General features: G+C 66.3%; 1 protein-coding gene across 1 annotated transcript in view; it reads right to left on the bottom strand.

Annotated features, from left to right (window-relative positions):
• Positions 1-362: 362 nt before the first annotated feature.
• Positions 363-12,280, bottom strand: part of RUNX3 (RUNX family transcription factor 3) — a 63,049-nt gene continuing 51,131 nt past the window's right edge. Inside the window, exons 5-6 of the mRNA XM_084875015.1 lie at positions 4,795-4,953; positions 363-1,056 (exon numbers count right to left, since the gene is read on the bottom strand). Of these exons, the coding sequence (XP_084731141.1) occupies positions 509-1,056; positions 4,795-4,953 (707 nt within the window). The 3' untranslated portion in view covers positions 363-508. The remainder of the gene's footprint in view (positions 1,057-4,794; positions 4,954-12,280) is intronic.

The following is a 12,280-nucleotide window of genomic DNA, read 5'->3' as shown; positions in this document are numbered from 1 at the left end:
TGAGGAGGGGGACCTTCCAGTTCTGCCTCGATGTGTGTGAATGCGGAGGAAGGGCTGGGCCCGGGAGGTGCAGGGTCTCTGAGGGGGTGGGGGTGGAGGCGGGGGTGAGGTTCAGCTTCTTACCCAGGGCCCTGCGGGTAAGAAGCCGAACCGTGGGCCAGCGCTGCCTCTCCCCGGAGCAGACACGGTCTCTGTCCCCGGAGACCCGGGTCGGTGGCCGCACAGGCACAGCCAGTCGCCAGGGCAGGAGCCGGCATGAGGATGCTTCTCCCTCCGGGCGGTGGGATGAGATGACAGGATCTGGGCTCGGGGTAGGCGTCCAGGGGCCGGTCCTCACCCCTCTGTACAAAGACTCGGCTGGACTGGGTGCTCTCGGAGCCTCCCACCAGCTCCGGGCCCGGGACCCGTGGGCCCTGGGCCCGAGGCGGCCACGGGCCCGTCTCCTTCCCGCCTGAGCCGCGGAGCCGGGCCGGCCCCGGCCGGGAGCGGTCCGCGCTGACCCGGGCGGTCAGTAGGGCCTCCACACGGCCTCGTCCATGCGGCCCGGCGTGCTCAGGGCGGTGGGCGAGTTGCTGTGGCTGCCGTCGGCCTCCACGCCGTCGCTCTGGCCGCCCAGGCTGGGGTTCATGAGGTTGCCGGTGGCCACGGAGGCGGCGCCGCTGGTGCAGGAGGCCAGCATGCGGGTGGGCGAGCGGTCGCCGCCGCCGCCGCCGCCGCCGGCCACCATGGAGAACTGGTAGGAGCCGGAGGACGCGCCATAGTAGAGGTGGTAGGGGGACGGGTTGGCCTGGAAGGGCCCGCTCTGGTTCTGGGCGGCCCCCGGGTACGGCGGCGGGAGGTAGGTGGGGTGGAAGCGGCCAGCGGCGGGCATGCTGGCCACGCTGAGGCTGCTGATGCTCGTGCCCGAGGGCGTGGCGCTGTAGGGGAAGGCCGCCGACATGGTCCCCGGGTAGTGCATCCTGGGGTCCGAGAAGCGGCTGTCCGTGAGGGTCTGGAGCGCCGGGAAGGAGCGGTCGAACTGGCGGGGGTCGGAGAAAGGGTTCAGGTCCGAGGTGCCTGCGGGACAGCAAAGGGGATGGTCAGTCGCAGCTGGACACCCCTCCCCGCCCCCAGCAGACGTCTTTTTTAATAGGTATTTTTAATTGGTTTCAGAGAGGAAGGGTGAGGGGGAGAGAGAGAGAGAGAGAGATAGAAACATCAGTGATGAGAGAGAATCATCGATCAGCTGCTTCCTGCACATCCCACACTGGGGACTGAGCCTGCAACCTGACCGGGAATCGAACTGTGACCTCCTGGTTCATAGGTCTGAGCTACGCAGGTGGGCCCTAGCGGAATTCTTTAAGAATGTCCTCGGTTCAGGGGGTCAAATATAGGGTGGTGAGCACACAACAGAGTATAAAGATGTATTATAAAGTTGTATCCCTGAAATGTATCAATCTTATTAACTAATTAGAGGCACGGGGGCAAGGGGGGCTGCCCTCAGCTCAGCCTGTACCCTCTCCAATCAGGGACTCCCTGGGGATCTGGCCTAAACCAGCAGTCAGAGCTCCCTCTCACCATCCTGGGCAGCAGGCTCCTAAATGCTCACCTGCCTGCCTGCCTGATTGCCTCTAACTGCCCTTCCTCCAGTGCCAGCCTGATCACCCCTCACTGCCTCTGAGTGCTGGCCTGATTGCCCCTAACTGCCCTTGCTGCCAGCCTGGTCACCCCTAATTGCCCCCCCCCCCCACTGCTGGCAAGGTTGCCCCAAATGCCCCCTCCCTGTTGGCCTGGTCACTCCTTACTGGCCCCTGCCCCGGCCCGCCACCCTCGTTGACCCTAACTGCCCCCCCCCCCCCGCCAGCCTGGTTGCCCCCAACTGCCCCCTGCTGGCCTAGTCACCCTCACAGGCCCCCCACCGGCCTGGTCGCCCACGCAGCCTACTTGTTCAGTTGTTTGGTGGTCCCTCGCTAACCCCATGCCAGCCTGGTTGTAGGCAGCCACCTTGTGAGTGTGAGCGCCAATTTGCATATTACCTCTTTATCTTATAGGATGTTACCCCAATAAATGTAATTTAAAAAGAAGCTCTGGCTCTGCTCTTACTGCCTTGACTGCTCGGGGCGGGAGCCCTCCTGACCGGATAATGGTCCTGCCGGGAGGCAGGTGGGCAGGACCGGGCCGAAGGCGGCCACAGGCGCCTCCCGAACTGACGGAGGAGGGGAGCTCTGCTCTGTCTCTGGGACCCTCTCACAGCCGGGCCGTGCAGGGGCCTGTCGGGGGGTGAAGGTGGGCCCCCAGCAGGGACAGTGCTGGCCTGGCCTGGGTGTGGAGAGGGTCTGCAATGGCCCTGTGGGAGAGGGATTTGGAGCCTGCTTTTACAGGAAGGGAAACTGAGGCACAGAGGAAGATTCATTTTCTCGATGCTGCAGAAAGGACTCAAACTCCTCCGAGGCCTCTGCTCTCTGCTTTCCTGGGCTGCTGGGCATGCCCGCACCCCCCTGCCCGGCGGGTGAGCTTCTCCCTGTGTGTGTGTGTGTGTGTGTGTGTGTGTGTGTGGTGGGGGTTAGGCCCAGAGGAGATCTGTGTCTCTCCCCCGTTCCCCCGCACACCCCCTCCCCCCCACCCCGCCCCACACCCCTCAGCCGGGGCCTGTATCTCCGGGCTGCCTGCAGCCAGAGGGGCTTGGTGGCCTAGACCCTGCCCTTGTCAAAGAGACACCAGCGTCCGGCCCAGGTCCTGCCCCTGCTCCTCCAGTTTGGCTCCTCACTGGACTCCAAGACAAGCGCCTCTGGGCCTCTGCCCCCTACGTTTGCACTCACAGACCCCCAAAACCTCAGCATTCACAGGGGCCCTGGGATGGAGTCTAACGCCCTCGGCGGGAAACCTGAGGCCCAGAGAAGGTGAGGCACTGCCTAAGGGGCACACAGAGCACCGGACCCGGCACCAAGTCCTGGGGCTCCAGTCCTGACCCCCACTATGGGTCTGAGAGGCAGCTGTCCCATCCATGAGGCAGCACAGCACAAAGGTTAACTGTGTGTCCTTGGGCAAGTCACTTAACCTCTCTGTTTCAATCTTCCCACATGAGAAGTGGAGACAGCACCCGATCCCAGGAATTAGATCGGTTACTGCGGGCAGAGTGCTCAGAGTGGGGCTGGCGCCGCCATTGTGGCTGTGACACTCCTGCTCGGAGCTCCCGGGACACCTGGCCCCTCAGGGCCCTGCAGAGGTGACCCCTGACCCTGAGCCTCCCTTACATCCTGGCCCCGGGGGGACTCGGGCAGCAGAGGGGTGGGTGAGCCCCCACAGTGTCCTGAGGAAAAGTCTGTCTGGCCCCAACCCCTCGATGCCACCCCGCCAAAGAGGATCAGGGGGACCGGCCTCTGCCCCTGGGCAGCTCCGGGCTGGCACTGCCCACTGGACTGGGGCCGGGCTGAGGACAGACCACTGCAGGCGCCCTCAGGTCTCCTGCTGCCCACATCTGCCTGAGGCGCTGGGACCTCGGTGAGACCTGTAGGTTCCCTGGGCTCCGGGGTCTTCCCGGCTCCGCTGGCCAGTGCCTCCGCAGCTGTGGGCTGGCTCTGTCCTCTGGGTCAGGATGGAATGGTGCTCCCTGCTCAAGGAGGGGAGTATGGGGGAGGAACAAGGGTCCCTCTGGAATGTCTGGTGCCCTCCCCACTGGGCTCCTCGGCTGGTCAGTGCTGCCCTGAAGCCTAAGGGCCAGAGGTGCCGGCTTCCCACCCTCAGGACCCCGAGGTCTCGGGGGCATTGCCTGGCACCCAAACATGGCCAAGCACGAGGCTGGCCCTTCAGCTCTGAGCCCAGGAAGTGAGAGCTGTCCATGGACAGGAACCCCACGCTCCAGGTGAAAGACCCCAAACAGGGACCCGGGAGGAGACCGCAGGGCTGCAGGCCTGGGGGGAGGGGGGGGCCTGGGCTGGTGCGCCTGGCCCTCGGCGTTCACAGGGGCGCCAGGCTCTGAGCAGGGCCTGCCCAGACGGCCTCGGTCCCCTCCTGCGCCCCCCGCCCCCAGGCTGGTGGGGGAGTGTCTGCCCTCAGGACCCCTGAGGCTCCTGCCCGGCCCCGCCCCGCCCAGTAGCCCTAGGAAACCGGAGCTGGCTGGCTGTCGAGCGGCCAACCCCAACACTGGGAGGAAATGTTTATTTTCTTCTCCAAATTGCCCCAGCTGCTGCGTGGCGGCTGAATGAGCCCTTTGAGCTGTGAGAAGCCCCCATTGTGGGCGGCCACGGCCGGGGGGGGGGGGGGGGGGGGGGGGGGAGGGGGCCGGAGGGGATGGGGCCTCGGCTCCGCTTGCCAGTGACCAAAGCCGGGGGTCAGAGCTGTTAACGGGCACCTCGAGGAGCGGTGGCGGGGTTCCCGGAGGGGATCCCCGGGATGGATCTGAAGGCAGAGGCTGGCCCCACCAGAAGGGGAGGGCCGGTGAGAGGGCCCCAAACCCAGCCCTGCAAACACCCCACTGAGGCAGGCACCTCCTTCCTCCCTTTCGCAGGCGGGAAAACTGAGCTCAGAGAGGTGAAGTGACTGGCCCAGGAACACACAGCCCGTGCCCGGCAGGGGCAGAGTTCCGAGCCCGGCCCATCTGACTGCAAAGTTCATACTTCTTTCCTGTCCTGGTTGTCAAGGGCCCTTCTGCTCATGCCAAAAGGAGCCAGGCCTGGGAGAGGGCGGCCTGAGCCCAGTGCTGGGGGGTCAGCGAGGGGCTGGGAAGCCCTCTGGGGTGCAGCAGCAGGGGAAGGACCGGGTCAGCTGCACCCACACAGGCCCCACCTCCCTGGTCCGCGCCCCCCCCGCACGTACCTTGGATGGGGGTCTGGGCCTGGCTGTTGAAGTGGCTGGTGGTGCTGAGCGAGCCGCGGGGGCTGGGCATGCTGGGCGTCACCCGCATGCGCACCCGCTCCAGGTCCCCGAAGCGGTCGGGGAAGGCCTTGGCCTGGTCCTCCAGCTTCTGCCGGTGCCCTGCGGAGGAGGGAGCCATCAGAGCCCGTTCCCGAGAGGCCCCGGGACACAGACATGCCTCCTCCGCGGCCGGGATGTCCGCCCCGAGGCTGAGGCTCGGGCTTCTGCACGGAGACCCTCAGTCACTAGCCATCTCCCCTCGGGCTCTCCACAGACTCTCTGACAAACCTCACCGCTGCCTTCCTGAGCCGGCTGCCCACTCTCATACCTGGCCCTCCACAGCACGCTGCTCGGCAGAAGGGGAAACTGAGGCCACGGGCGTGGGCAAGTGACTCCAGCAGGCGCCCACGGGGGATCAGGGAGAGAACCTGGAGTGCTGCCATCTTCCGTCCCCCAGCGTCCCAGGCCCACCCCACCCCTGGAGGCGGCCCTGGGGTGAGACTGTCACTCCATCCCGCCCCGAGTCACTCGGACCCACAGGCCTCCTGTCAGGGCCTCAGACAGAAGGAAATGGTCGCCAGGACACGGAGCAGAGGCCGTGGTGCTTCGCCGAGGGCTGGCCTCCCCTCTGACTGGAAGGTGGGGACCGGGCCAGTGCACCTGGAGGAGCGGCCGGCGTGTACCGGCACTTCTGCTGTGGCCGCCTTCTCCCGTGGCCCCTCCTGCTGTGATCCCTCCTGCTGTGGCCCCTCCTGCCGTGGCCCCTCCTGCCGTAACTACCTTCTCCCGTGGCCCCTCCTGCCGTGGCCCCCTCCTGCCGTAACTACCTTCTCCCGTGGCCCCTCCTGCCGTGGCCCCCTCCTGCCGTGGCCCCCTCCTGCCGTGGCCCCTCCAGCCGTGGCCCCTCCTGCCATGGCCCCTCCTGCCGTGACTACCTTCTCCCGTGGCCCCTCCTGCCGTGGCCCCTCCTGCCGTGGCCCCCTCCTGCCGTGGCCCCTCCAGCCGTGGCCCCTCCTGCCATGGCCCCTCCTGCCGTGACTACCTTCTCCCGTGGCCCCTCCTGCCGTGGCCCCTCCTGCCGTGGCCCCCTTCTGCCGTGGCCCGGCCAGTACAGGGGGGCCCAGTCTCTGCTCCAGGCCCAGGGTGGCCACGCCCTGCTCCGTGCAGCCAGCAGAGCCTCCCTCAGGGTCCTCGGAAGACGTGGAGCTCGAGGGACCACACGACCACACACACACACATGCACACACACGCACACGCACACCCCCCTCTTCAATGACTCGCTTTCCATTTCACAAGCAGCCTGCGAACATCTACAGAAATAACGCACAGCAGACAGGGCTGCGGCTCCCGGGAGCCGCCCGGAGCCCTGGCCCAGAAACCCCGTGTGGGTCTTTCCTTCCAGCCCCCGTTCCGCACGCACGGACGTTCCCGAAGGGGCTCAGCCTGGCGGTGTCCGTCTGTCACCTGCTTCCTGGAGCGCCCCTGGAGCCGCCTCCGTTCTCCCACCCGCCACAGGGGAGGACAAACCCGCCCACGGAGACAACAGACCCCCACGAGGGGGCCTGCCCGCTGCGCGGGGTGTGTGTGTGTGTGTGTGTGTGTGTGTGTGTGTGTGTGGTGTCCCTCGCTCCGCCCTCACACTCACCGGCACCGCGTTCACTCAGCCCCTCTGCTCAGGGGGACGCTCAGCTGGCCCCCCGTTTCCCGCATTGTCCTCTCACATCCCCGTTCACTCCGAGCTCTGGGGGCGCCAGGCAGAGGGCTGAGCATCCGGAGCGCGCTGCTCACCCGAAGGAGGCTGCCCACCTGCTCCAGCCACCCCACGGCGGGGCCCGTGCAGGCTGGTGCCCTCCCCCCTTCACAGGCAAGAGAAATGGCAGCTCGGAGGTCCCAGAGCGAGGACGGGGAAGGAGGCCCCGGACCGAGACCCCTTGGGAAAGAATGCGGGAGGATCCCAGGGAGGGGCAAGGCCTGCCTGAGGTCTTAGGTCCGCCGTGATGCGCGGAACTCTAGACGGACAGGCAGAGAAGAGAGAAGCAGGTGGGAGTTAAATCAGAATCCTCACCGTCCTTCCCGAGGCCTGGAAAACGGCATCTTTGGGGAAGTGTCACCACCACTGGGGATGAGGGGGAGAGTCAGAGGCCCAGCAAGGGGCCGCACTTCTGGCTTCCAAAATGGGGGTGCGACGGGTCCCGGGAGCCCAGACCCCACGCCCTCTACACACCCTGCCGCACGCTCACACGGGCCTCCGAGCCCTCAGACACGGAGCAGGAGTCCTGGGAGCCACGCCCGGCTCAGTGAGACGCCGAGAGCCAGGGACCCACTTCCTCCTCCTCCGAGGCCCCAGCCCGGAGCCCGGGGACACGCGGCAGCTGGAATGAAGCCACAAGGCCTCCGGGCAGGGCCCCTGCTGCCTCCTTGGTAACAACGGGGACAGTATGGGTTCGGGGGAGCTCAGCGGGCACTAGGGCCTATGGGGGCTGCCTATGGGGGCAGGCAAGTCAAATAACGGAGGCACATGGGGTGGGTGGGGACTGGGGCAGACCAGAGGGGATGTGCCTCGTAAGGGGGTAGTTACCATCGAGTACAGCGGACTGGTGCTCTGATGAGGGTGTGTGTGTGTGTGTGGGGGGGGGGGTGCGGGGGGAGGGGGGGTATATGAGCTCAGTGTTGCCAGAGCTTCCAAAACCATAAACCTGTTTTTATATGAAATCTCCCATATTCTATATGTTGGCAATTAGTTCAAATACTGAAAAGAAAAAAAAAAAGCGCCAAACTCATCACTTTGTAGGAGGCGTCCTGCCCAGAGGCTGCCGGTGCGCGTGCTCCAAGTTCAGTGCTTCATTATCCGGCCAGTCGGCTGGGCCTCAGCCGGGGGAGGCCCCCGAAGACGGCAGCCGCGGAGTGGACACGGGGGGACGAGGGGACTCAGAGCCTCTCCAGGCGGGAGGCGGCGGGCGCTGGGGCCGCAGGCCGGCCCGACAGCAGTGGGCGCTAAGGGTCCGGTGTCTCCGCTCGGCCTGAGCCCACGGGGCTGCACAGGAGCTGGTGCAAAACCTCAGGCCCCGTTACGCTCCTCACGGCGCATCAAGGCCGGCTTCTGAGTCATGCCTCTGACGGGGTGTTTGCAGTCACTCTGTGGCCCAGCAGGAGGAGGGCGGGCCGGGGTTCGAGGCTGGGCCCTGCTGCTTGCAGCCTGGCGGCCTCACAGAGCCACACTCCCTTCCCCCCACCCCGAGCCGCAGGGTCCCTGTCAGGGCACCCAGAGGCTGTGGCGCTGGCCGGACACGTTCGGGAGCGCGCTCCACCCACTCGGGTCCCCACCCCCTCACTCCAGGGAGGCGGGGCCATCGCCCGCACGCCGGACCGGGACCCCCAAGGCCCAGGTTGGTCGTGTCTCCGTGTGTCTGGGACACAAAGCCGGGACAGCGCAGCCGGCACTGCCACCCAGGACCCAAGAGCTCCAGGTGCTCCTTCTCTTGACACATTCCTTGTTGCTCCCATTGTACAGACGGGGCCACTGAGACCTCAAGGCGAGAGGTACGCTCAGGGCGTGGTCTGGGATACAATCGGGACTCTGCCCGCCCCTGAGCACGTGTTCCCACCGCGCGGGTCCTGCCGCCAACCCGGGCAGACTTCCTGGAGGAGGGGGCGCCAGCAGCACGCTGGGAATGGCTTCCTTGTTGCTGTGGAGGCTGCAGGGAGGGGCCCCGGGGAGCCGAGGCGGCTCCACTCGGCCAGGGTGCCAGAGAGTCTCAGCGCCAGGGGCCGGCCTTCATGGCGGAGCAGAAGGAACTTCCTGTGCCCCAGGGAAGGCGACGCGGCCGCAGAACAGACCTCTTTCATGTGGCTGCCCGCGCGGGACCTCTCGCGGTGCCTCCGTTTCCCCGCCCAGGCTGCTCACGGAGCCCCTCTGGCCCGGGACGTCTCTGGCTTCGGGCTGCAGGCACCAGCCGCTGGCCAGACGGGGACCCCAGCATGGAGAAGGCAGGGCTGCCTGCTCCCGGGCCCACACACCACCGCCTCCTGCTGCTGCGGCCGCGCCAGGGTTTCTCTCCCTCCACACTCAGAGCCGAGGCTCAGGCCCCGCCCGGCCAGGGTTTCTCTCCCTCCACACTCAGAGCCGAGGCTCAGGCCCCGCCCGGCCAGGGTTTCTCTCCCTCCACACCCAGAGCCGAGGCCCAGGCCCGGCCCGGCCCGGAATGCTCTCCTGTCCCTGGGGCTCAGCCCAGGAGCTCCTCCTCAGAAGCCCCCTCCTCCCGCACGGAGCCCAGCCCCTCTGCCGGCTGGAAGCAGCAGTCGGCAGTGCAGGCCGGAGCAGCCGTGCTCACTGGGTGCTTCCTGACTCCCTCCCGTGGCTGAGCAGGTGATGCTGCACCGTCCCCGCTGGGGGCCTGCCCCTGTCCTCAGGAAGGGGAGACACGGCCTGGAGGGGTCAGGGACACGGTCAGGTCCCGGGAAGCACCGCCCCTTCCTTCAGGGGCCCTTCCTGCAGGAGAGGGGCCTGGGCTTCGACACCAGGGGCTCCAGGCGCAGTGTTAGGGCCCAGCCCGGGATCAGCCCGAGGGTTCTCGGCAGGCCCGGGAGGGTGGGCGGGGGGAGAAGGTGACAGCCTCAGGGCCTCTCTCGGAGCCCTGCCTGCTCTGGAGCTCAGCGCGCCCCGCTCTATCGCGCCTAGTCCCTCTCCTCCTCTGGGACTCAGTTTCCACACCTGTAAAATGGCCATCATATGGTCAACTCCTGAGAGTGAGGAGGAGCTGAGGACAGAGCCCAGGACTGAGAAGCAGAGCACTTGGGGGGGGGGGGGAGGCAGGGAGCACCTTGGAGCCCAGGACCTGGCTCGCCACTGGGCTCAAACCACTGACAGCCCCTGCAGCGCCTCCAAGCCGGCGATGCTGCGATTCAAGACTGCTACGGCCGAAACCGGTTTGGCTCAGTGCATAGAGCGTCGGTCTGCGGACTGAAAGGTCCCAGGTTCAATTCCGGTCAAGGGCATGTGCATTGGTTGCGGGCACATCCCTGGTAGGGGGTATGCAAGAGGCAGCTGGTCGATGTTTCTCTCTCATCGACGTTTCTAGCTCTCTATCCCTCTCCCTTCCTCTCTGTAAAAAATCAATAAAATATATATTAAAAAAAAAAAAAAGACTGCTACAGTCACCCCATTTTGCAGATGGGAAAGTGGAGGCACGTGGTCAAGGCCAAACCTAGAGAGGTCAGCACACTGCATGTAACTTGGCTGCTGAGGTCTTGGCCTCCCAAGACCTCCGAGAGAGGCGAGCTGGGCTGCCTGGCACCGAGGTGTGGCTGGCGAGAGGCCAGCTCCGCGTCCTGTCTGGGCGGCGGGGCGGGGCCCGGAGGCCACCGCAGCCGGAGGGCAGGGAGCAGAGGCGCTGGGCAGGGCCACGGGAACGGGGTCATCTGTGGGGAACCATGTGGGCACCCAGATGCAGCCACTCGGCTGCCTGGCCAGGCGCTGGGGCGGCCACAGCCCAGACACAGCAGCCACTGTCTGCCCAGCTGAAGGGTGGGGCACCCAGGCCCTGGGCCCGCTCTGCGGCCTGTCAGGAGATTTACACCCGACTCTTAACAACCGCATGGAAGCAGGGGCGGGTGCTGGGCCCGGGTGGTCGGCCGTGAATCGGCCCCCTGTGAGCAGATGAAAGCCGGCCGGTGGCTGGCGGGGGGCCAGCGGGCAGGGAGGCAGCTCCTCCCTCCCAGGCCTGCAGCCGGGCTTCCCAGGGCCTGGGCTTGATTAGGGAGCCGGGGAGGTCTAAGGTTAACCCCTTCCCTCCCGCGGGCACACTCCCCCGGGGATCGTGGGGGGGGGCAGGAGCAGTTGGCTCTCCTCCATGGGGGTGACCCTCGGCCTCCCCCCACCTGGAGCAGAGGGCAAACCCGGCAGCATTAGCTGCGGGTGCTTTTCCTGCCCCTGCCCCTGCCCCTGCCCCTGCCCCTGCCCCTGCCCCTGTCCTGCCCCTGCCCCTGCCCTGCCCCTGCCCTGCCCCTGCCCCTGCCCCCGCCCTGCCCCCGCCCCCGCCCCGCCGGGAGCCTCCAGCAGCCACAGGGGCTGCTCACCTCCTTCGGCCGCTGCTCACATGTCACCCCTGCAGGAGGTTCCCCTGTCCCCCACCCCTGCCATGTCTCAGCCCCTACGTGCTGCCTGCTCACTCCAGATTTTCCTTTCTTCACAGGACTTCATATGACCTGAAACTAAATCAGCGAATCATTTGTTTACTTCACTGACTCCATAGTATTTATCGAGCACCTACTGAGTGCTCCTGTCTGCATGCCAGGGTCTGCTCCAGCGCCTGACAAGACAGAGGGAACATGCTGGCCCCGTGGGACGCAGGCACGAGCGGGGAGACGAGAGAGAAAGAAGAGAAATGCGTGAACGTCACGGCATCTTAGAAGGGGCTCGAGGTCACGTGAGAGCCGGAGGTGGAAGGGGTTGGGGGTTTGCTGTGCCTGTGATGTGAGGCGGGGTGTCAGCGAGGGGCTCACAGCCACGTTTGCAGAGACTTTAGGGAGGGACGGAATGAGCCATGAATCCGGGGGTGCCCGGGGGTGGCGGGGGCATTCTAGGTAGACGTGCAAAGGCCCTGAGGCAGGGGTGTGACTGCCCACTTCAAAGACCGGCCAGGGGGCCGGCGAGGGGAGGTGAGGCCGGAGGAAGGCGTGTGAGAGGAAGGCAGAGGAGTGATGGGCACGGGTCAGGTGGGGCCTTGTTGCTATGGTGATAACAGAACTGTTTACCATCTCTCCCCAGCCCTGTGTGTGAGACCCATCTGCTGGGGTTCACGGAGCGTCTAGCTTCTAGAACAGTGCCCGCCTCACGTGGTGCCTAGGAAAACATTTGTTGAAAGTCTCCCACATACATTCTGGGGAAGGGCCCGCAGGCAAGGTGCCAGGGCTGCCCTCCCGGCCTCGAGCGGGATCAGGAACCTGGGCCGACCCCTCAGGGACCAGCACCTGCTAAGCCTGGAGGACGTGGAGCGTGCAGTCCCCAAACCGGTCCACGGCGGAGTCCCCGCCCGGATCCTGGACCCGCTCAGCCCCCTGCTTTGTGACGAGCCCCCGTGACCGTGAGGGACACCAGGATCGAGAACCTCAGAAACCGAGGCCACACAGGCAGGAAGCCACCAGCCAGCCTCAGCCCCGCCGGCCACCTGGCTGCAGACGGGGCCCGCTCTGCAGGGCACTGGAGGGGAACGGCCCGGCCACAGAACCCACAGCGGCCTCAGAGCTGCAGGCGCCATCCTCGGCTCCCTGGACCCGCTCCGGCTCCCAGCCCACACCACAAGAGGCTCGGCCCTCCCACGGGGACACAACGCAGGGGAAAGGCCCAGAAAGAGAACCCTGACATAAGCCACGAGGGCTCCTGAGCGCTCCCCGCAGGAGGGCAGCTGCAAGCGTGGCGAATGCCACAAGAACCCCCCGGAGGAGATGC

Source organism: Pipistrellus hanaki (genome assembly GCF_964339955.1).
Source record: "Pipistrellus hanaki genome assembly, chromosome: 2".
NCBI lineage: Eukaryota > Metazoa > Chordata > Mammalia > Chiroptera > Vespertilionidae > Pipistrellus > Pipistrellus hanaki.
The sequence above is the reverse complement of the archived record's forward strand: the minus strand, read 5'-3'. Positions and strand labels throughout refer to the sequence as shown.